The sequence below is a fragment of the Apis laboriosa genome, unplaced genomic scaffold (assembly GCF_014066325.1).
Source record: "Apis laboriosa isolate Shangri-la unplaced genomic scaffold, ASM1406632v1 scaffold13_cov153, whole genome shotgun sequence".
Classification (NCBI taxonomy): Eukaryota; Metazoa; Arthropoda; class Insecta; order Hymenoptera; family Apidae; genus Apis; species Apis laboriosa.
The window spans coordinates 3,008,253-3,032,224 of NW_025221370.1; the positions used below are offsets into that span (position 1 = coordinate 3,008,253).

Genomic DNA, 23,972 nt, shown 5'->3' on the forward strand with positions numbered 1-23,972 from the left:
TGGATCTTAAAAAAAAAAAAAAAAAAAAAAACAAATATAAGCTAACCAACTAACAGAATTCTAGTTATTAGGATTTTAATCAAGCGTCTTCGTCTTTAAAAGATCTTTAAAGATGGCTTCTAAACGCGAGAAGATATCACCATCGTTTCGAGAAATATTCGAATCGTATCGTGCAAACTGATCGCGTGGCCATCGATGTTTGATCTGTAAAATCGTGTTCGAACAGAACGATAGAGGTAGAGAGAGGTTGATCGTGAAATGAATTTTGTACGAGCAGGATGGTTCGTTTGTTAAAATCGAGTTCTCGGGATATACAAGATTTAGTTTGAATTGTGAATCGTTTGGATGATATGCCAAATAATTTTTTTACGAATTTTATTAAAAAAAAAAAAAGATGTTGCAAAGAATATAAATTTCGAATGATAATTATATTATAATGAGAATGAAAGAGTTAAAATCGCAATAAATTATTTACGAGTGACGAATTTCATTTGGATTCCATCTTGCAAATTTCTAACCTAAAATATTGAAAGACAAAATTTTATTTTTATATTGTGTGTATTCTTACCTTTATATCCGACTCATTGCATATTCATAGAAGTTGTAATTATTGAGACTGTTCGCGGTTGATCGTCATTATTCAACATAATAACAAAGAAGTAGAATCAAGGATAAATATCATAATTTGCCATTAGCGTCTTTCGATTTCCAGGAAACGCGAGTTATTCAATTGGAATTGTATTTGTTATGGAAACAAATGAAAAAATTTTTCCTAGAGATAATGCGAAAAGACGAAACTCACTGGTCGATGCGAGAAATCGAGATTGCTTCTTACACATAGTGTCTTGTACCTGCATCTTTAGCTTATTAAGTCCCGAAATTTGGACAATTAAAATACGCAGAAATAAAATTATTTTAAATAATTTAACGAAAGATTTTTATAATTTTTTGTTTTTCTTAACGTTTTCTATGATTTTTTTTTCCAAATTTCGGGATTTATGCGTTTACGTTAAGTTAAGCTATAGTGAATAGATGGTTGCAGTAAACTAGAAAGTGTTACGATTATATAAAAGTTACGATAGATGATAATTTTTTACTCGTATTGTTTTCGATTCTTGCTAAATGCCACATTGACAATTTTAAGATAGTTACAAATGATAGGCTGAATCGGTTTCACGCTTTTAGCTGATTTTAACAAACAGTTGTACCTGGATCACGTTGTTCGTTCGTATGACTAAAACATGCGTTTTGTGCACGTATTTCTGATAATGAGTGTATTAGATGTGTCGTATCAATCTCTTGCTCCATTCATAAATGTTCAAGTTATTGGAACGTTTATTATAAGAAAAAAATGTATGCAATTAAAATTTATGATTTGCATCAAATATTAAATTTTCATTAAATATAATAAAAGTATTCTAAGACTTTTGAACTTTTAATATTAGATTTTTTTAAATAGTAGATTAAAATTTTATTTTTTTAATTTATTCATTCTTTACATACATTTAGAACCAAAGAAAAATAGGATTATTATTAACCAATGAAAATGTTTTCTAACCTGTTTTATTGTTTTATCTTTTAAGCGAAGAATGTAAAAATATTGAAACATGTAAACTTGATGGAAATGGCCGCGATACTGACAAGTTTTATCATCGGTGTTATTAAAGTACATTATGACCGAAGTAAAAAGCCAGTGCAATTAATTCGGTTCAATCTTTTCCCCGCAACACCTGCCACGAGGCTCACGATTTTAGAGTCCGGCAACAACTTTGCGAATATAAAGTCTTTCTCTCGCGTGACTGCGGGCAAATTTAGTTATGTTATACGAAACGATACTAATCTACGTGTACGTAATATCTTTTGTTCGAAAGAAGAATCGAGAAGTCTGTGAAATTTATCTCTTTTTTTTTTTCTCTCTCTGTCTCTCTTCCTTTTCACAAGGATTTTCAAAGTTACGCGACACGATTTCCAAATGCAAACTCGATCTATTGTAAAATTAATCGAATTTGTTTTTTTAGTTTTGAAATTTGAAAATTTAAATACGATTTAAATTTTAATCGGATTAAAAAAGAAAAAAAATAAAATTGAATTATTAAATTCAATCGAATGAAAAATCTATGATGTATTTTCATTAAAAATTTGAAGCTAGTTGTCGAATTTAAATCCAAAATTTAAATCGGATTTAAATTTAAAATGTCAAATCGATATCCGCTCTTTGTGAAATTTGATCAAGCGTTTTCGACGTTAGGTCGTGTTTTAGTGGCCAGCTCAAACCTCCTACGACTCTCTGCAAAACAAGAGCATGAAAATAGCTGATTTGCTCTGTGAACCGAAAAATCGTTGAATATTATCTTGTCCTCGTTAACTATTTTGAATCGATTGAAACGATTTCATTTCTTTCTTCAATTTCATCTAAATTCACCTTTAAGGCATTGATTGTGCAAACGTAAAAATTAAAAAAAAAAAAACGACTGATGATTGATAAGATTTAATTTATATATACATGTATCTGCTTCTTTGTCTTTCTTTCCTCATATATATATATAATTATTTTAAAATAAACAATAAACATATAAAAAATGTTCTTCTGAACATTAAAAATTTTACTTAAACGACACACCTAATACGCTTATGCGCAGCATTACAAGACGAACACGTGCCTCGGTGCCGTATTTAATGCCATTTAAGTACAACAGTAACGCGTTCAACGCTTAAAGCTTATTATATATTCGATACAATGTTACGTTCGCGATTGCGTTCAAAGATATTTTATTATTCTCGTTCACAAATCGCACAGTATCGCGCACGATTGTGTTCTAAGGAATGATTAATAATCTGAAGGATAGTCGATTGACTAGAAATATTTAGCTTTATTCTTTCTTTGATAAATTTCTCTTTGACTTTTAATATTTATCAGAATAAATTCGAAAGTTCCTGAATTGCATCGAAAGCGTGTAAACTTTTAAGATCTGTTCTTTTAGAGATGTTACAATGTAATTTTCATAATTCGAATTAAGATAATTGAAAGTCATTTAATTAAATTTCTTTTTTTTTGTGTCTGATTAAATGAAGTCTTGAAGAAAATAAATCGTTATATCGAATAAAAACTGTTTAGATGAATTGAATTCTATTATGTATTGCATAAACCTTAAGAGAAATTAAATTTTAATACTTATTTTCTTATGGAAAATCGAAATTCTTACACTTTTTAAAAAACTATCTTTAAAACTATATTAAAACTTTTGATTTTTAGAAATTAATTACTCGTGTATTAAAGAAAAAAGACAATTTCTTTTAAATTTATATAATACTTTAATTTTATTAGAGTTTTTTCTTTTGTAAATATAATTTTTCATTGTACATGTAAGATTTATAAAAATTGTTTTATATCCAATGTAATCACAATTCGATCTCAATTTTCAATACAAATATAGATTTAATTTTACACTACACCCTTGTGCTTTCCTCTGAAAAAGTTCGTTCTGATGGACCAATCATAATCATCGCAATACATCGTTTAAATGTATCGCGTCTTTAAATAACAGATAAAATTTGTATAAGATTCATCTACCTATTTATGTTCGTATTTCTTTTCTCGCATAATGTATTTTATGTATTTTCGTTACGCTTGACGAGCCATCGATAAGTGGAAACGCGTTCGAAGCGGATGAAGAGGCGTTTCGCGGCAAACAGAAGCGTTTACGAGTTGCTACACGTTTATGTAACGCCTCTGACAAGCGTCAAGCAGTTGTTTTTTTGCAAAATCATTTATGAGAACGCCATGACAACGTTCCATAATTAATGCATCGATGATCGCTGATATAGTCTGCCATCATTGCTCCTTATATAGGAATCTTATGCATAAAATGTACGTAATTTATTAACTGTTGATTCAAACTTGATATATGCTATGTAAACTATGTTACATTATAATATAAATAAATAATCTAATATAATTAATATAATTTTTATATGTTAAATTGTAAATCTAATTATAATATGGATAATATATAAATAAAATGAATTTGATTGTTAAAATTACTTCTGATTCAATTTATATATCTAATGAAAGAAATATGATATAATAATATTCTGATTGATCATTTCATATTTCGAATCACAAAAATGTTATAATGTTATTCCATGAAATTATATATTATATATTATTTAATACGAATGGAATAACGTCCCATTTTAGAGTGATCGATGATACTTGGTGCTCAGCTATACAAAACTGAATAAATTTAATTAATAAAATCATCATGAACAAAAAAAGGGATGTTTTTCTTTCAATAAATGGCAGACTGCAGCGAAATATCGAATATGATCTCTAGAAAGCGACGAATGGCGTTCTTTTGATAAAAATACAATTTTATGAAAAATAATATTGTTCTTGCGTTTGCATAAAATACAATTGCAAATATGTACATTGTACTTGATTGCATGCATGAAAACTTAAAGTATAAAAATACGAATAACAGAAAAAGGCGGCAGAATGATGTTGATCGGTATTAACTAATTGCGTTTATGTTTAAGTATTTCGATATATTGGATTGATGATGAATGGATGTGAAAATGATACGCTTGGATCCATTGAAATATTTATTATCCTCTTTATGCTATTGCGCAAAGAATAATTTTATTCCTTGAAAAAAATACACGTAGAGAATATTTTTTATTCACCTATATAAAAAAAAAAAAAAATATGCAAAAATGAAGAAAAGATTTTAAGAGTTTAAATATAGTTAATAGTTTTTATAAAAATTCATATATTCTATATGCATATTAAAATTACTTGATAGTTATATATTTTAAATTTTTTATATAATATTACGTACGAATTGTTTGTGTTAATATCTTCATTATTTAATATCATAGGAACTTCTTAAATTGAAAAACTGTATTCTTTACATTGAAGTGCTTCTAAGTGATTCCTGAAAAAAATTTTCTATTAGTGGAAAACGAATATTTATTACTTGTATATAATTAAGTCATTTTTTTCCTTTAATTTTTCGAACTTGAATTAATGAAAAATTGAATTAAAAAAAAATAACAAAAGAAAGAAAATGGCTTAATTAATTTATCGTTAAAATCATCGATTTCTTCTGAAATGTCGTCATTTATAATCGCGTGTTGACTTTTCACAAAATCCTTTGAAATTTTAGCGAGCGTGAAAAGAACGAGGAAATCGAATGGAGATCGTAAAAGAAAGAGCGTGACGAGGATAATAATGAACGATTCGATCGATCCTACGTTTCTAGTGAAATGGCCGCGATATAATATATATATATATATATATATATATATATATATATACTATATATAGATATATAAGTACTTAAGAAGATTCGTGATTCGTGAAATTCAACGGCTCGTTAAATTGAATTCCACCTCGGAATAGGAATGATGCTCGCCTCGACGAGATTGTTATCGTTGTACCTAAAAAAAAATTATAGATATTAATATTAACACATAAAAAGAGACACAAAGAACACACATTGTCGTTCTCTCACTATTTATTGTATTGTAACGCGATGGGTATGATCATATACCGGAAAATAAAACTATTATTACTCTAAATATTCTATTACATGTTATTGTGGCATACAATAATTTTTAATTGAATAGAATAATTATAATAGTTTTTTTAGAATATTAATAATTAAAAAGACTAAAAGAAAGCAAAATTAGAAAAAGAAGAATTAAGAAAATTAAGAAAGAGAAACATAAATTAAGAAAAAGAAATTGAGGTTACTTTTGATATTTATTCGATCAAAAATTTTGTCACGCCACTATACATAAGTATTAAATATATTCACCTTTCCCATTTGTATATATTTTATTTCATATTTTTTTTATTATATTTCAATTTCTTTTTTGGTCATCATTTTTTTTATGAAATCAGAATACCTTTAAAAGATTTATATGATATTATTTATATGATAATATTTAAATGATATAAAAAAATTTTAAATAAGTAATTACATTTACCAGTTTTATTTTTAATAAATGAAAACATATAATACACACACACATATATATATTTATGCAATATACTTACTGCAATATATTTTAAGTATATTTTTATATCTTTTATCTTCATCTTCCAACAAATTTCCTTTTCCTAATTTTCTTAACACTTACCATAATAATTCTGCAAATTTATAGTTTTGAAATAAATATGCATACAATTCTGTTACGATACTTTTAAATAAATATTTTTAAACAGTAAAAAATTGCTGCTTTCTTTCATTAATTTCATAAACTATTGATTATTGACAGAATCCATAATTCACATTTCATCTATAAATTAGGCAGAAAATTTTGTTTAGAGATCAACGCCATCTCACGTTTGGATCACCGAAGCTCTGATTTGTTACTAGCATAGCAGAATATGCAAGGAGGTATGTGAAGTCATAGAGAAGGAAAGCAACATTGTGCGAGAAGGATAGAGAGCATCTTCCACCATTTTGACGCTACATAGAAAATTTATTAATTATTCATTTTTTGTACAAAATTTCTATACTTTTAAACTCGTGTCTTGAAGCTAGAACTTTAGGCAAACTTCTCGTATTAATTTTAATAAGAAATTCTTTTTTATTAATTATTTATTACCAATTAACGCATCATACTTTTCATTACAGCAAAGACGCCATATTGAAAATTAATTAATTATTCATTTTCTGCACAAAATTTTAACACTTTTAAACTTGTATCTTGAAGCTAAAACTTCAAACAAGTTTCTTTTATAAATTTTAACGTGAAATTCTTTTTAATTAATAATTTATTAACGATTAATCTAAAGAGTGTTTCAGTTATCAATCCCCACTCCGTAACCGAACAATAAACAATTAATTTATTCACTTAAACAATCGCAAAATTCTAAATAAAATTTATATATGAAATTAAGAGAGGAACCAACCTTTCAAATGAATATAATCATATTTATAAATAAATTTCATATTAATGAGAAATTAATGAAAAACTTATTACGTATCAATTACATTAGTTCGATATGACACATTAATCGTTAATAAATTATTAACTAGAAAGAATTTCACATTAAAATTTATAAAAGAAACTTGTTTGAAATTTTAGCTTCAAGATACAAGTTTAAAAGTGTTAAAATTTTGTGCAGAAAATGAATAATTAATTAATTTTCAATATGGCGTCTTTGCTGTAATGAAAAATATGATGCGTTAATTGGTAATAAATAATTAATAAAAAAGAATTTCTTATTAAAATTAATACGAGAAGTTTGCCTAAAGTTCTAGCTTCAAGACACGAGTTTAAAAGTATAGAAATTTTGTACAAAAAATGAATAATTAATAAATTTTCTATGTAGCGTCAAAATGGTGGAAGATGCTCTCTATCCTTCTCGCACAATGTTGCTTTCCTTCTCTATGACTTCACATACCTCCTTGCATATTCTGCTATGCTAATAACAAATCAGAGCTTCGGTAATCCAAACGCGAGATGGCGTTGATCTCTTGTTTAACTATGTAAAGTGTATTTCATTATATATACACAAATTTTATATGTACTTTTGTATATGGTAGCTTAAAAAAATAAGTATAAAATAGAAATAATATTTAGAAAATTTTCTAATATTTTTTATATAAAAAATATAATAAAATAGTAGGAAAATATAACTCAAGAAGAGGTGGCAAATCAAATTTTTCTAATAATTCAAAAAATAAAAATATTTTTATCAAATTTTATATATATATTAAATATTATATATAAAATTTATATATTTATCTGTAAAATAATTATTGTTTGCATACTTATTCTGCATATTTATAATTCTGTGTATTAAGAATTTTTTAATTCAAAAGTTCAGCTTCTAATTTGAATGATTATCTCTTAACAATTCTTTTAGGAATATTCGATAAAAAAAAACACCAAATCTTGATTAATTAAATTTTTTCATGGTTTATTTAAACAATTTTAATTTACTGAAAAATTATATCAGTAATATTACATAAAAATTACACAAAAATTAATTGGAATATTTACATCTCATATTAAATCAAGAAATCATTCTATAAATTTAATTTTTAAAATTCATCAATCAAATAAATTAACATTTTCTACAAAAGTAAATTATACTTTTTCAACAAAGAAATATTAATTCAACAAAGAAATTTAAATTTCGCTAACTCAAAATATAATTCAAATTTCAAACTTATATATATCTCGTATAAATTACACGTCTTAAAAACTATTTAACAAATGAATCTTCAACTCAATGATCAACTTAATCATTACGTAAATAATTCTTATAAAAAAATGTTTCAATATGACTCAATCTAATCAAACAGATAAAATGTCATTTATAAATTGCAATTTTTTCGATCTCCTTCACAAAATCTAATTTTAGTTATTATATATTACAATAAGCAGGATGCATCGCGTGTGTAAAACTATTCTCGATCCTTTGGATCATTAGTGATGTGCCGGATAATCGGCGTACCAGCTGAAGGCTCCATTCGATCCCGTTTGTCCACCGAAATCCACGTAATCCAGGATGTGGGCGTTGGACCTCTCTTGCCGAGGACTCTTGAGCTCTTCCTGAGAAATACTAGGAACTGGTATGGGTATATAAGCCTCGGTTTGACGAGCAATCCTCGGTGTGGATGGTGCCACTGGACTCAGCTCGATCACGTCGATCCCATCCATTGGAATGGCTATGTAACGACGTCCGGCCAAAGCACCGTAGACACCGCACAAGAGAAGAAATGTTACTGTCTATAATGGAAGAATTTTGAAAATGAGTTTCATTTTATTATATTATTTTTTTGAGATTCTTTGAATTTTATATGAAATAAAAAAAATAAGAACTCTTTGTACTTGTCATTTAAATAATAATTATTTCTAATTATATTATCATTTAGCAAATATTTTCATATATTTCCAAAAAAATTTAATACTTTAAAACTTTGTTGGAAAGTAAGAATATGTGCAAATGGAGCCATTTTAACTTAGAAGAAATAATTTAAAATTAATAAGAATTAAAAAATTATAATAAATTATATTATAATATAAATGTTAAATTTTATCTATTTCAATTAGAATTTAATTCTATCAGAATTAGATTAAATAAAGAAAAAAAATTATTTTTTTAATAATATTTATCGCTATTAAATTCCATTTTCAATTCTCAATTATATTCCATTTTCAGTTCTCAATTTATAACATATTATTAGTATTATTAATTATAATTATTAATATTTGCTGGTAATCTCTAATTTTCATTGATCAAATTATTGCTATTGATTATGCATTTTATGTTCTTGTTTCTATGTTCTGACTTTCAAAGTATATATTGGAAAATTCTTTAAAAGTTAAATTAATCTTCTTCGTATTAAGTTTCTTTTGGAGATGTAAGATATCTTCGATGTAGGAACGAATTAATTTTTAAATCTTCGTCTTTGAAATGAAATCAAATGTTATAAGAAATGATAAAGATGATCCGTTGTTTCACATGTTTAATTAAAAGTTCTATCAATCTATTAATGACGAGGTACAAATTGAATGATTTGTTTACACATTTTAGTTTCTTCTTGTTCTTTGAATGACAATACAAACTTAGTTCCAAGGACTTCAACGCATGAATGCGTAATTATTTAATATCAAACCTGAAGAATATATTAAGAAAGTCAAGATAATAATTACAAAGACCTTTTCTTGGACAAATTTAACGGGAAAATTTCAATTAATATTCACTTTATTTATATCGCGGTATATTCGAGAAAAAATGTACGAGAAAATTTCAATAATTAACGATTATATCAAATAAATTAATTTTCAATTATTATGAAATTATGATATTATTAAAAAGATATGATTAAAAAAATTGAATAATCGAACAATTTATTTTGGATATAAATGGAAATTGGATGGTAGAAGCTCTTAAATTTACTTACTTTAACTTATAAGTTTTAATCATCGATCGAATATTGTTTTATTTCATAGTCAATTAACTCATATTAATGAACCATCGAATAATTTCATCTAATGATTAGCAATTGAGCTAATAGGACCAATTAAAACATGTCCTATTATGGCAAAACTGCCAGCTGGTTATGTATTCTATTATTATATGAAGCCAAAGAAATAGAAGAGAAGCCAAGTAATGATTATATTGAAGTGAGTATTTGGTTCAAAAAATGGCTCAAATAGATGATAGATCTAGAGTATAATCTATCAAAAAGTAAGAAACAACAGATATTAGATTATCTTTTCATTCTCACATTTTAAAATTACTCAAAATAAAAAACTTCATAATATTAATATTATTATGTTATTAATTTTATTACACTGTCAAAAAATTAATAAAAATTATTTTTTTGAATTCTTGTTTTAAATTATTAATTTTTAATTTTATTACATATAAAAATCCAGATACTTATGAAGCACTTATAATATACTTACATAGTAGCTATTGTCTTCAACAATTCAACTTAAAACACCATAAGAGAAATAAAAATTTACCAATTGATTCATTGTTGAGATTACTGGTCACCGCGCTTCTGGTTTGAATATTCGTAGAACTGATGATAGTATGCCGAGTTACCCACGTTTTATACAGTTTCACTTGGCCGCAGCTTTCTCGTTTTTCTCGATCACCGAGCACATCGGCTTCCAAGCGATGCCAATTACTCATGGCACTTCTTTATCTTCTATTTACTGTATTTCGAATCGATTTTCGTGGCTACGAAGAACGCGAAAATTGATGGGGAACTATTTTTCTTCTTTTTCTTTTTCATTTTTTCACTAGTTTAGGAAGTCGTGGATACGACACGTTTCATTGGAAATGAAATCCAGTAAGTTTAATTATTTGGTTACGAAAATTGGTATTATTCCTGTTATTATCTCGTATTTAAAAAATACTTTATTTTGTCGATAGATTTGATTAGTCATTATATAAGAAAATAAATATTTAAAATTATATTATTCAATACAAGAATAATTTAACAAATATTTATCAAAAAAAAAAAAGGAGAGTTGTTTAAATATGTAAATCTTAATTTTGATTTTTTTCTAAATTAACCTAAAAATTCAAATTAACCTCCTTTGCTAACTTACCCTTGTAAACTCACAAAATCAAATTTAAGATTCATATCATCTTTTTTCCTTCTAAAATCTTTCTCAGAAACATCTTAATTGCAAAATTGCTCTATCAAATTTCTAATCTAATAACTATATTCCGTAAAAATAGATACGGTTTCGCGTAGTCTTGTGTCGGATGAGCAAGCTCTCTACTCACTGTTCCACTGCAGTAACTTCCGATATCGTTCTTTCCTTGTTCTTCTTCGTCTCCTCTTGTCAGCGGTGTTACCGTTGTTGCCGTACGCCGGGGGCTTTGTCCCCTCTTTTTTGTGGTTGTCAGCTCGACTTTTACCAGTGGACAAGGAGCTCCGAAAAATTGGCGATCTTGTATGCCGTAATCCGAGAAAGCAGCGGCGCGATGGATAAAGTGAAAGGAAACGACGATTTAGGGTTCCGTTAAGAAGGCATCGAACAGATAAAATATCTTATAGAACGATCATTTTATTCGTCACGAATATCTTTGCTTCCTCGTTTACTCGAGTTACAATATTCGATTAAGAGAATGAATATTAATTTCATGTTTAATATATCGGATGATACATATATAAAGATAAAGATACACGTATGATCTTACATATGATTATAATCGAATAAAACGAGTAATCTTTGTAAAGCTTTCAGATCTGTATAGTGGAAACAATTTGAAACAAATTAATAATTTTTATTTTTATTTTTATTTTTTTTTATCTAAATAAATATCTGAGAGAAAAATAAAGAAGTCAACTAAGAATATGCAACAATGGATTTAATATAGGAATTGATTATTTTCTTTATTAAGTAATCCTATCGCTTTGAACTATACTTTTATTATATTAGTGGAAAATAAATGAATGATATATCGAGTTTATTATATTTTTATAGAAACAGTTAAAACTTGTTTATATTTTCGTGTTAAAAATTATTACTTTATTTTTTAACTGCTTTAAGTTCTCAAAAAAAAAAAATAAATAAATAAATAAAAAGATAGAATAATATGGCACTATTTTTTTATAGTTTTAAAATCATAATTTTAATTAAAGCAGTGGAATTTTTCTGCAAAAATTTTGATAATTTAAAAAAAAGAAATTAAAAGTTTCAAAAAATCAAAACTTAAAAAATAAATAAAATACTTTATAATTTGCCAATAAAATTGAGATTGTTTTTTAATTAAACTATAAATAAAAAAAAATATTTATATATTTATTTATAATTTATTCATTTACTTCCCACCAATCTAATATGAAAACGAGCTTAATTAATTAATTAGTTATCTTATAAAAATAGAACGATCTACATAATTTTTTTAATCTGTATATATCTTGTAATACTTGCAACTCTTATATGCTATATATTTATGTCTCAGTAATGGTAATTATGTACGAAGCAGTAAGGCACATAGTTTCTTAATCTTGAGCTTTAAGTAGAGTACGTGTTCTGAGAGAAATAATGCACGACCTCAAGAGTAGCGCTACGTGACTACTTAGAAGAAGAGTAAGGAAGAGCTTTTTTCGGAGTTTATCGTGCTTTAAGTAACAACTGCTTTTAAAACATCTACTTTATGCCGCTTTTAAGCTCTTACAATTCTTCTTTTATTATGTATTATTTTTTAAAGCGTTTGAAAACAATTCTATGCTTAATTGATGATTTTGATTAATCAATGGCAGAGTCTATTAATGCAAAATACTAGAAAACAATGTTTCGCGTAGCGAATAAAATAGATTTAAAATGCATCTATTAAAATAGTGAGAGAATCATTTGCAAATTAAATAACATAATAAATAACTATTTGTACTTTAAATGGCTTGAAAATAATTATTTTAATAAAAGAAGTAAATTGAATATGAATAAGTAAAAAAGCGCAGAATAGTTTAACAGAAAAGTAAAAATTAAATTATACTTTAAGCATTAAAAAGAAAAAAAAAAATCAAAGCAGTAAAATACTTCAGAATGAGATTCTCCAACTATTTCTTAATTCTTTCTTCTGCCAGTTTTGATAAATATAAAAATTCCGTTACTTTATTACTCGATAACTTTCTTTCTCATAACTTTCTATGAAATTGCCAAAATATTAGAAGAATATCGCAAAATTATAGCATAATTTCAAAAAATAAGCGTATAAATAAAAGATCTAAATTATTGCATGACTTCTATACTATTTTTGTTTTTTTTTTTTTTCATTTTTCTATCGAGATTAAAGATTAAATTGTTATATCCTAAACGACTACGAGGCCAAAAAAAAAAGAATAGAAGCGTAACTCGATGGAAAAAGAAAAAAAGATATGGCCGTTTCTTTGGATTTACCCTAGTTCCATCTCGCCTGAATCATCCGAAATATCGCTTTCGTAGCCAGCCGGCGCGATTGGCGAGTATTTGGCGACTTTCATCTGAGAATTGCAAGATCTCCCATACTGATTGCTATTTCCGTTCCGCAGATAATCACCACGCCCATCCTCGTGCTGCACTTTCTTCTCGTTCTCGATGAAATGTTTGGTCTCGTCCTTCACCGGTGTCACCAGATCGATCTCCTCGATTCGTGTACTGGGTTTCTGAAAGAAATCGATACAGACATTGTTAACGGTCGCAATATATTCATCGCTTTAATGGTTAACCGCAGGCAAACGCGTTTGAAAAGAAGAGAACAAAAATCGATGTCCGGCCACTTTCTACGATTGAACTTCCGGCGACATTCGATTTTCTTATGAATATTTCTTATCATCGTTTCTTATCATTTTTGGATTTTATAGTCTTGTTGATATTCTAATAGTATTTAATTTTTCTATATACAAATTGAAGAAATATTAATTTTTGATAAATTTAAAATATCAAATTCCAATACACTCACCTGTGGTGTTACTAAATCGATTTCTTCAATTTGAGAAAGCCCATGTACATTAGAAGTTATCTTCAAATCTATGACCGAAGTATTTTGCAATTCGGAAGTCGAATCTAATTTATTCGGAGTATCTGTTAACATTTCAGGACTCAAAGCTCGTTTCGCCAATGGGGAAGTAGACGCGGGAGTTGAAATAGCCGTGACTTCGTGGCTTCGATTGGATAACGACAACGTCGAGGAAGCTGCCGATGACAAATTCTCTTCTAACTCGGCGAAGCCTTCATTTATCAACTCTTGACCGACATTAACGGTCTAAACGATGAATCGAGAAAATAACAATTAAGAATCAAAGAAATTATAAGAGATATAGATATTTCACATACTTTAGATATTTGATATTCGTATGATTTTTTTTTTTCTTTTTTGAAAATCTTAATGAAATACCGTATCACAAAAAAGGTCCACGCAAGGAATCGGAGAACCTTCTCGTCGAGATCTTCCATAGCCAAAAGTCCGTTCTTTGTAACCTCTAACTTTAGCCGTCAACACTATCCATTCAGCCACACAAGTGAACTCTGCGAACAAGTTACAAGCATCTACGCTCCAATCGTTGTCTCTGTATTTAAAAAAAAAGAAAAATATAATTATATTAAAATAATGAAAAATAGATCAATTATTAATTTTTATTTTTTACGAATAGAAAAATATTCTAAATTCTAAATTTTATAGATAATAAATTTCTAAGACCAAAGTATTATACATATATTATAGTATTTACGAAATGCAATTTATAAAAATAATTCACAGTTGATGGATTTGAAACAATAAAATATAATTTCAAGTTCTATTATATATGACATCGGTATCTATATAATACCTTGGAAAATATGAATTCTGATATAAATATTTGCACATTATTTGCAAGTTGTTTGCATATTCCCTCTCGTTCGATTACAGTAACGCGCATAAAATTAGCATGAGAAAAATTATCAAGTTTTGCCTTGTTGCAGACAATTCTCCAGATAAGAACAATGTGAACATAATTTTTTCTTGCAACATTATACTTCATATAAATCGGTGCATCTCTCGTTGTGATATAAAAATAAAAAAATACTAAAAATTTGAAAATGTAAAACATTAAAAAAATAAAATCGTATTTATGATTGTACAACTCCGATTTCTTTTTTGTTGCCAATTTCGAGATGTTTGTTATGTTATGTTCTGTGTAACTTCGCAATTCGTGAATCTGCGATTGCCAATGTTTAGATAGAAAATTACGCAATAAAACATTTCAAGGAAAATTTAACATTTTTAGAAGTTACGAATATATATACGTGTCTACGTTTACTTATAAATATTTGTATTTTGTTTATAAAAATCGTTAACTCATATGGATTTTTAATTAAAGTAACATTAAAGATCCTAAAATTGTAGATCTTAAAATTCACTACAGATAAATTTAAAGTCGTAAATATCTCTATACACAAATCTTGAATCAAGATTATGAATCATTTCTAGATTATGAATCTCATTCAAGATCAAAATTTCGTTAAAAATTGATAAACTTCGATTTCTAATTTCTAATCTCGAGGTGACTTGAATTTAATTAAATTTCATGATTGGGAATTTAAACTTCTAGATTTTTTTTAAAAAAAGGAATGGACTGACAAATTTCAAGACTTTTCGCTTCTAAGAAATTCGTGATAAATTCTATAAAAAAAAAAAAATTTTAAAATTAAAAGAATCATATTATCTCAGATTGACTGTACACGGTCGATCCATTTCATTCTCGCTTCAATTACCTACAACTTTTATGTAACGACCTATTCTTTATGCAATTCCCATTAACCCTGTTTCATATACGGTATTCAATCCGAATTCGTGAATTGATAAGGCTATTATCGCACGAAACAAAGAAGGTGCGCGTGAAACATCCCCATTTCACGAGGTTCAAGCACTTTCGGGACATCTTGTTCCATTTATAACACACAGATGTATACACGTGCGAGAAGATGAAGTGGATGATGAACGTAGACTCTCTGTAATGGTCAGAGGGTCTCAGTCGTTTCACGATCTTCGTGGCGAACAATATCCTCGTACAAATAGAAAAGAAACGAGAGAAAGAGAGAGAGAGAGAGAGAGAGAAAGAGAAGTTTATTTCATTAAATCAAGACGTGACTACACTGTAGTGACTATTTAAAAAATTGTAATCTTATCAAATTATCAATTATTTATCAATAGATATCTGTGATATAGTTTGCAAATCTTATCAGACAATTAAAATTTTCCTAGTTGTTAATAAGTAATAAGTATCTGTGATATAATTTAAGAATCTTATCAAATTTTATTTAATAACACTTGAAATATTTTTACTTATCAAAAGTGATTTGGAGTGGTTCGAGAATGAATTAATTCTTTCGCACTGATATTTTTATTATATAAAAAGAGAAGAAGATATATAAAATAAGATTGAGTGCAAAATGAAAAAGTGAATTTTCGCTTGCAAGAGGGATTCTTGCTCGATGCATTAATGAACGTCATAATAGGCGCGTGTGTTATATTTACGTAAGTACGCATTTATTTCGTTTTTTACGCGCAACCATGAATTTTTTTCGAGCGCGAAACAAGTGTCGAGTAATAATAATAAGTATTTGAATGTCAAACGGAGAAATACGCTATTCCCTTGATTCTCTTCCGGTTGCCAAGCGATGGACATTAAAGCTGATCTCATGAAACGAATATTGAATTATCCATCATTGAAAAACATTATCGTGAAAATACTGTCAGGTTGAAAATATCTTTGCCGATTGACAATTTAATCTTTAAATATTTAAATTATTAATTAGAAAAATATAATATTTCGTAGTATAATTTTATAACTTAAGGCAAGAAATTAAAAAATAATTGTCAAAGAGAAAAGAGGGAATTTTCGTTTGATAATTGAATTTAAAACTCTTATGCAACTAATTGTAACGAATATAAGGCAAGGAATTAAGTCTTCTAAACGAGCCCCTTATTTGTAACTCAAATGGTCTTCGAGGTCGTTCTTGCCTTCAATTAAGGATCGTTAACATGATTACTCCATCTGTTAATTTTAATTTGTCAGGTGGTTTGTTATTGTCATAGAGAATTCTTTTACATGCTTAATATGCTTAATCAACTAAATTAAATTAAATAATCAAATTAAATAATTGAAAAAAATAAAAAAAATAAATTATTTTTACTATTAAAATATATACCTAATATTAAAAAACATTAAATATATCATCATTAATTTATCATAGAAGATATATATTATAATATAATAAAATTTGAAAATTGAATTTCTCTCTAAAAAAAAAAAAAAAAAAAAAATCTAAAAATGGACAAAATAAAGAAAAATAATGATTCACTTCACTAATTAAAGAAAAAAGAGGAAGAAGAAGAAGAATACAATTTATAACAGCTTTTCTGCATCGAAATGAATCGAAGCTGATAGATGATGGAACGAAGAGAACGGAAATAGAAAGCGTTTCGGAGTGGTCTGCGGCTTTCTGGCAACGAGGCACTCGGATTTGCCCTCGAAAGCCGTCGTGTCGCGTGTAACCGAAGACCGTCGGCACCGCGGTAATTCCAACTCGAAAACCATCATGTGTGCATTACTTCGAGGTTGTGCTGGTGATTAGCTATTTCTCGGCACGCGATACGAAACCCGGTATTCGGCCAGATTGATTCAATTCGCGTTCGATTACTACCCCGCAGCGGAATCTATTCCCATTCTGATCATTCGAGGCATTGCGGGGATGCTTCGATTTTTGTCCATCTTAATTTCGACAATGGTTGGTTTCGATTTGACATTGATATTAACTCGTGGCAAAGATTATGAAAATTTTCTAATAATCAATTAATAATCAAATATCAATAATCTAATTTTAAAATTGTATAATCTTCTAGAAAATTTTTAATCTTTTTGGATGATCAAATTTGTATGATAAAATTAATGTTATTTTTTGTAAATTTAATATTTTTTTAAATAATTTGATAGTCGATTCTGTTGGATAATAATAGAAGTGTCAATTTAAGAGAAGAATAGGAGAGTAAATTCTAAATAATTATCCTATTCGATGTATAAATTTTACTATATATATGTATAAATGATTTTTATAATTTCTAATTTATAGCTCAATTCTATTGAATCTGTAAAATTCTTTTTAAATACAAACATTATAATTTGAATATAACAAATCGGCAAGACAGAAATAAATATGAAATAAATTCAATAGAATCGGTCTTCTTGCTTGTTCCCAATTAAAATTGCACATCTGTAATGTAACATCTGTACAGAAAAAATTCTATCCTATGCAGAGACGAAGTTCTATAATTGATATTCAATCGATTGCAGTCGCGATTGAAATTGCATTGAAATCGGCTCTTTCATTTGCGCAATTGCTGTTCCGATTAACTACAATTAAATTTCGATTTCATTTTCAATCCCTTTAATCCCGGTCTGAAACAAAAGCATAAATGTATAACCGACAAGAAAGTTTCGTTCAATTAAAGATAAATTAAAATGGAAAATTGGCGGCCTGCCAAATGTACAAATGTGTGTATCCGACGTTGAACTTACTACAATTTATACAAGAAAAAGTTCGACGAGATATAACGGGATCAACAATCGACAAAGTGTTTTGCGCACTTTCACATGAAGAAGCCTTATCCGTTGTGCCGCAATTATAGAACGCCAGAGGAATTGTTTTTACTCGCAAACAGATTGATGAATGCGAGAAAATTGAAAATGAACCACAGAGAAAGAAAAAAAGAAGAAATACGGCGAGAAAAGTTGGCATATGCGCGATGAATGCAGAAATATAAGAAATAATATAGATAGAAAAGAAAACTAATGAAAAAACTAATAAAAAAATATTATATTATAAAAATGAATAAGAATGAAAGAAAAGATAATACATACTATTAAAGAAGATAAAAAATGAAAGTAATTCTTATTTTAAAGTATAATAAATTAAGTATAGATGAGAATTCGATTTTCTATTGTTAAACAGAATATTTTCTTGCTAATTTTTTGTTTAATATATTATATATAATAAAAATAGATTAATTGAAAAATAGATTGATTGAATTCACTTATTTAAATGTATCAATAACTCTAATTATTTAATAATAACTCTAATTATTTGAATGAAAAATTATAGTAAATAAAAAGAATCAATAAATTTCTACTGCATAAATGATCCATTATCATAATGATCATAAATTAATTTTCCTTTAACAAATTCAAATAAATGGACTTTTACGATACATAATAATTCATCATCATCCGATTATCGTAGGCCTTTTCGTTTATGTGAAATCACGATAAAATGGAGCTATTGGTACCAGCAGTTTCAGACGTCGTGTTTAAATACACATGGCCTATTCCAAATTATAAAAAAACTATTTCGAAGAAAAGCTTTATAGATAGCCCGTCCTTCAACGTCAATATAAATGGTATTCACAGCACATGGAATTTATCCATCAGATTCTGGAAAAATCCTGATGGTAAGAAGAACAATATAACGCAACTATAATTTATAATTTGTATTTGTTTGATAATTTCTATTATCATTTTAAATAATTTTTTTCTCAAATAATTTGTATTTTAAATATGAATGAATTAAATTAAACTTTGAACTTATTAAACTTGAGAAATAAGATTTCTTCAAGTTAATAAGAATCATGAAAATTATAAAATTTTATTCTATTTTTAACTTCTTTAATTTTTTTATATTTGAGATTCTAGAAAAAGAAATGTAAATTATTTTTAATTTTATTACACTACTTCAGAATTCAATGCATTTTTTATTCTGTTTCTCTTCTTTTTCTTTTTTTTTTTTCCTTTTTTATCACTCGAAACAATCATCGATATCGACTTTATTAAAGGAAAGAATGGTCCACTGTTTGGTAACAGGCAAAAGAATGATAAACCCGGTGGTATTGTGCCTGAACATGTTGAACTGCAACGTAGATGAAGCGGAACAAGCGAAGATACGATTTCAATTTGCAGTTTTCAATGCCGACGTTAAACATTGGGAATACTGTCACGTTAGCAGGACAATACTCGAGCTAAAATCATACACGGACATCATTTCCTTGGGCTATAGAGACTTGTCCATCGTCCACAGACATTTAAAGAAGAATGGTGAGGTGGTATTAATGGTTAAAATACAGATAATTCAATACGAAAGCGAAAAACATAACTTGTCACAGGCAAGTATTTTCAATATATAATACATATAAAAGCAATTTAAACAGAATTTAATTGAAATTCTCCATTGTTTATATTCATCAATTTTTTTTCTTCTCCAAAAGAAGAATATCTATAAAAATAGAGAAAACAAAAAAGATAGAGAACATTAAATGAAATTAAGAAACAAGTAAATTCTTTGAATAAAATATTTAAAAATAAATGCAAGAATTTGTATGATTATTGATATGTAAATTTAAAAAATAAAACAAACAATATATATATAAAAATTTTTCAGGATATGGCCAGACTGTTAAAACATTCATATGGTGCAGACACTAAGTTAATTTGTGGTGGTTTAAACAATACAGAAATTCCAGTTCATAGTACTGTATTGACTGCTCGTAGCAACGTTCTTGCTGAAATGATTTTGCCTTTAAAAGAATTTAATGAGAGGAAAGATATGAAGATAGATACTATAAAAAATAAAATGGATATGAGGATGTTACAAGAAAATAATATAATTGATAAAGAAAACGGACGTTCCAATGTACGTGTCAGAAGTTATTCTGTACCTATGTTGCAGAATGTTCGAATTAATTTATTTTAAACTTTGTAAACGATGTAGATAACAAATCTATATTATTTTAAAAATATCTCTTAAAAAACTAAAATTAGTGTCGATATTTACTTCATTGCATAGATTTGATCTTTAAAGTTAAATTTCTTTCACTATATGCTTGTTTAACATAATTATAATTTTAGGATTTCATAATGTATATGTTGTAGATAATAAATTATTTTTTTTTTCATTTAATAACTAATATCTATAATCTTATTTAAATTTTGTATAAAATTAAAACTTAAAAATTATTTAAAATTGGTTTTAAAACTTTATTGTGATTTGTGTAACTAACATAATTTTATAACTAATTTTTTGTGATACAATTGGTTCCAAAAAAAAAAAGAATTTTTACTCGAATTTGTTTTTTTTACGGGTATGTACTCAACTTTATTCATTACCTTATTTACTCGATATTTAAATTTTGCGATGATCATATTTTATATTAAAATATTTTAGAAACGTTATGTATTTTCCTTGGAATTGTTGGATCTTAATAAAGAGGTAGTTGAAGAATTTTTGCGATACATATACAGCGATCAAGTCGATAATTTGGATAATTTTGCTCCACAACTTTTATCATTGGCTGAACGTTTTTCTTTGCAAGGTATTGTATATTATAATATTGAAAAATTTATTCTTTAGAAATCTAACATTCATTAATAAAATTATTCGTAAATATTTGTTTAGGATTAAAAGAACTTTGTGAAAGAAATCTTATGGAAACAATAACTCCAGAAAACATAGCAAGCAGACTTTTAATTGCAGATGAATTTGGATGTGATGCACTTAAAAAAGCAAGTTTAGCATATTGCGAGGAAAATTTAACGGTACTTAACAAAAGTTTAGCATGGAAAATAATGGAACAAACAAATCCAGAATTGTTTAATGAAGTTTGTGAAGCTGGTATTGGAAGTTCAAGATCAAGTAACATGGATGATAGTGAATTAAGCAATTGACATCTTTTCTTTATATATATAAACAAAATTAATTATAAATTTTTGATTTCAATGAATGAACTTTAATAAAGATTATTTTTATAAATTTTTTAGAAAATTTCTTCATTTTTTTTGCATTCGATTAAATTTATTTCATTGAAAACTAACTTACCTTGGTTTAATATTAGCCAATGAACATTCGATCGCTTGCAATCTTAAGCTGAGAAAATCGGTTCGAAGTTCCAATATGCAATCAAGCTGAACCATTTCACGATCTCCATAATCCACGAAATAAACTTCACATTGACCATCTTCAGGTGCAGAAATAACTTCAGCTCTATACCATTGTTCATTAAAACTGAATTTTGCTGCTACTATTTGACCGAGCGTTATCTAAAATGATGATGTACGGCAATTACTAAATGACATCTGTTAAATTTTTCTTATAAGTAAATATTAAAATATTCAATTATATGTTTACATTTCTTAATTTATGCAATTCATGATTTTTTTCATCATTATAATAAACAGTCATATCAGATACTAATTTATCTAGTGCAGTAGTTCCAGGACCTACAACTTGTACCCAAAATTGACTAGGAGTTTCCATTGCAGATATATATACTTCCATTCCACCGTCAGAAACTAGGAATAAAAATAAAAAAATATATAAAATATCCAATAATATTATAAAAAAAACATTATTTATATTTTATATACCTGGTAATAATTCAGTAGTTTGAACCTGTTCAGATTGTATATTATTTTTAGTATTACGTGGAGATAATTTTCCTCTAGGCAATCTTGAAGCAGAAGAAGCCTCTAACTTTGTACGTGCTTCTTTTTCTTCTCGAACTTTATCTTCAATTTGTAACAAAGCTGTAGCAATTTGTTCAGCTGTTCCTTTTATAATAATTCTTCTTTCAGCATCTGTAAATTACTAGCAGTTATTAAAATTTAGAAGAGATAAAATCAAAAATATAAAACATAATAACATGGATTTATAAAAACAGAACATACTTGGATCATAAGGAGTATAACTGCTTTCAATAATGACTTTTGCACTAGATGTTGCTTGAATTTGATGTATAACTTCACCACCTCTTCCTATTATTCTTCCACATGCTCTTTGAGGTACGTACATTTCATATGTTTCAATTATGGGCTGATTTTGGATTATAGACTTTATCATTTCTTCAGCTAAATGTACACTTTCATAGCTTCCTTTTATGATGCAAATACGATCAGGGCAATCAATGTTATCTTCTTTAAAATGTATCTGTGTTCCAGTTTTATTTTGTATATCTTTTATCATTGAACCACCTCTTCCAATAACAGCAGGAACGAATTGTCTAGGTACTTTACATTCTGCAGTAAATCGTTTTGAAATTTCAACATGATTTTTTCTAGATTTAATATCTTCTTCATCCTGTATAATTAAATAAATAATTAAAACAAAATATTAAATAATTATAATTTTTTATATTTTTACAACCTTACCTTTTTGTATAATACGTATAATATAGCAATGCTCACACTTGTTAAGGATATACCGAGTAAAATTGGTAACGAAAACTGTCGTGTCATCCACCTCATTTTTTATTTTAATATTTAAACTTGTTAATTATTTTGTATTTGTTATTTTTGTAAATAAATTTGGATTTAAATATAAAGCATGCTTTTTAATTGTTATGAATTCGATATTTCATAACCTCTGAAGTTTCTTATGAAAATATCCATGGCGCGAATTATGAAACGTTGACACTTTAATAAATACACTTTTAAAGCAGTTTTAAATAAGTTTTCATCAGTCATTCGTTTTGATGGAAAGATTGATGAGCTATTGAATTCAGATCGAAAATATTTTTAAAATCGTATTATTACCAACAGTAAAATTAAAATATAATTTAACAAATATATTAATTTAAAAAATATTTATAATTTATTTCTATAAAATTCTTATTTCATACTTCATGGTTATATATTATATTTATCATAGATGAAAGATATTAGAATATATTTTTAAAATTAAATATAATTATAAATTAATAATTATAAATATTAATTTTATTTATTATATTGGTACCAATATAAAAGAGATTATGACATTGTTTCCAAGATTAGATTATAACAGAAGATTTAAATGTAAACTATTCTTTACAATAGCTATGAGCTTAATTAATATAAATATCGATAAGCTCTCGATAATAATGTAAAATATCAAGATAAATTCACATTATTGATATAGCAATAAAATATAAATAA

General features: G+C 26.9%; 3 protein-coding genes across 8 annotated transcripts; 1 reads left to right on the forward strand and 2 right to left on the reverse strand.

Moving 5' to 3' along the window:
- Positions 1-8,159: 8,159 nt before the first annotated feature.
- Positions 8,160-11,411, reverse strand: LOC122720928. 4 transcript variants are annotated; one of them, XM_043948036.1, is made up of 3 exons: positions 11,273-11,411; positions 10,498-10,717; positions 8,160-8,751 (listed from the first exon to the last, which is right to left on the reverse strand). In XM_043948036.1, exons 2-3 carry the CDS (start codon positions 10,507-10,509, stop codon positions 8,449-8,451), a joined length of 315 nt encoding a protein of 104 aa, XP_043803971.1. In that variant the 5' UTR covers positions 10,510-10,717; positions 11,273-11,411; the 3' UTR covers positions 8,160-8,448. The 4 variants fall into 4 exon arrangements, with proteins under 4 accessions (XP_043803971.1, XP_043803970.1, XP_043803969.1 ...); XM_043948035.1 differs by lacking the exon at positions 11,273-11,411 and adding an exon at positions 11,092-11,257; XM_043948034.1 differs by lacking the exon at positions 11,273-11,411 and adding an exon at positions 11,092-11,257 and having other exon boundaries at positions 10,498-10,895.
- A 1,860-nt stretch (positions 11,412-13,271) lies between these two features.
- Positions 13,272-23,544, reverse strand: LOC122720920 (tudor and KH domain-containing protein homolog). Its single transcript, XM_043948016.1, has 8 exons — positions 23,208-23,544; positions 22,728-23,136; positions 22,428-22,637; positions 22,189-22,352; positions 21,880-22,100; positions 14,372-14,543; positions 13,937-14,239; positions 13,272-13,640 (listed from the first exon to the last, which is right to left on the reverse strand). Exons 1-8 carry the CDS (start codon positions 23,301-23,303, stop codon positions 13,392-13,394), a joined length of 1,824 nt encoding a protein of 607 aa, XP_043803951.1. The 5' UTR covers positions 23,304-23,544; the 3' UTR covers positions 13,272-13,391.
- LOC122720921 (protein roadkill-like) lies at positions 16,011-21,813 on the forward strand. Of its 3 annotated transcripts, XM_043948017.1 has the most exons (7): positions 16,029-16,133; positions 16,311-16,492; positions 19,255-19,462; positions 19,872-20,170; positions 20,446-20,697; positions 21,229-21,376; positions 21,460-21,813. In XM_043948017.1, the coding sequence occupies exons 3-7, from the start codon at positions 19,285-19,287 to the stop codon at positions 21,726-21,728; spliced, it is 1,146 nt and encodes a 381-aa protein (XP_043803952.1). In that variant the 5' UTR covers positions 16,029-16,133; positions 16,311-16,492; positions 19,255-19,284; the 3' UTR covers positions 21,729-21,813. The 3 variants fall into 3 exon arrangements, with proteins under 3 accessions (XP_043803954.1, XP_043803952.1, XP_043803953.1); XM_043948019.1 differs by having other exon boundaries at positions 16,011-16,492; positions 19,968-20,170; XM_043948018.1 differs by lacking the exons at positions 16,029-16,133; positions 16,311-16,492 and having other exon boundaries at positions 19,269-19,462; positions 19,844-20,170.
- Positions 23,545-23,972: the final 428 nt, after the last annotated feature.

Bases quoted from the DNA above. Each gene is read 5' to 3' on its own strand.
- LOC122720920 (XM_043948016.1), bottom strand. From the start codon at position 23,303: ATGAGGTGGATGACACGACAGTTTTCGTTACCAATTTTACTCGGTATA. The intron at 22,101-22,188 runs GTAAACATATAA...TCATCATTTTAG, and splicing joins AATTGCATAAATTAAGAAAT to ATAACGCTCGGTCAAATAGT. The intron at 14,240-14,371 runs GTATTTCATTAA...TTCATCGTTTAG, and splicing joins TGGACCTTTTTTGTGATACG to ACCGTTAATGTCGGTCAAGA.
- LOC122720921 (XM_043948017.1), top strand. From the start codon at position 19,285: ATGGAGCTATTGGTACCAGCAGTTTCAGACGTCGTGTTTAAATACACA. The intron at 19,463-19,871 runs GTAAGAAGAACA...GTTTGGTAACAG, and splicing joins ATTCTGGAAAAATCCTGATG to GCAAAAGAATGATAAACCCG. The intron at 20,698-21,228 runs GTACGTGTCAGA...AAAATATTTTAG, and splicing joins AAGAAAACGGACGTTCCAAT to AAACGTTATGTATTTTCCTT.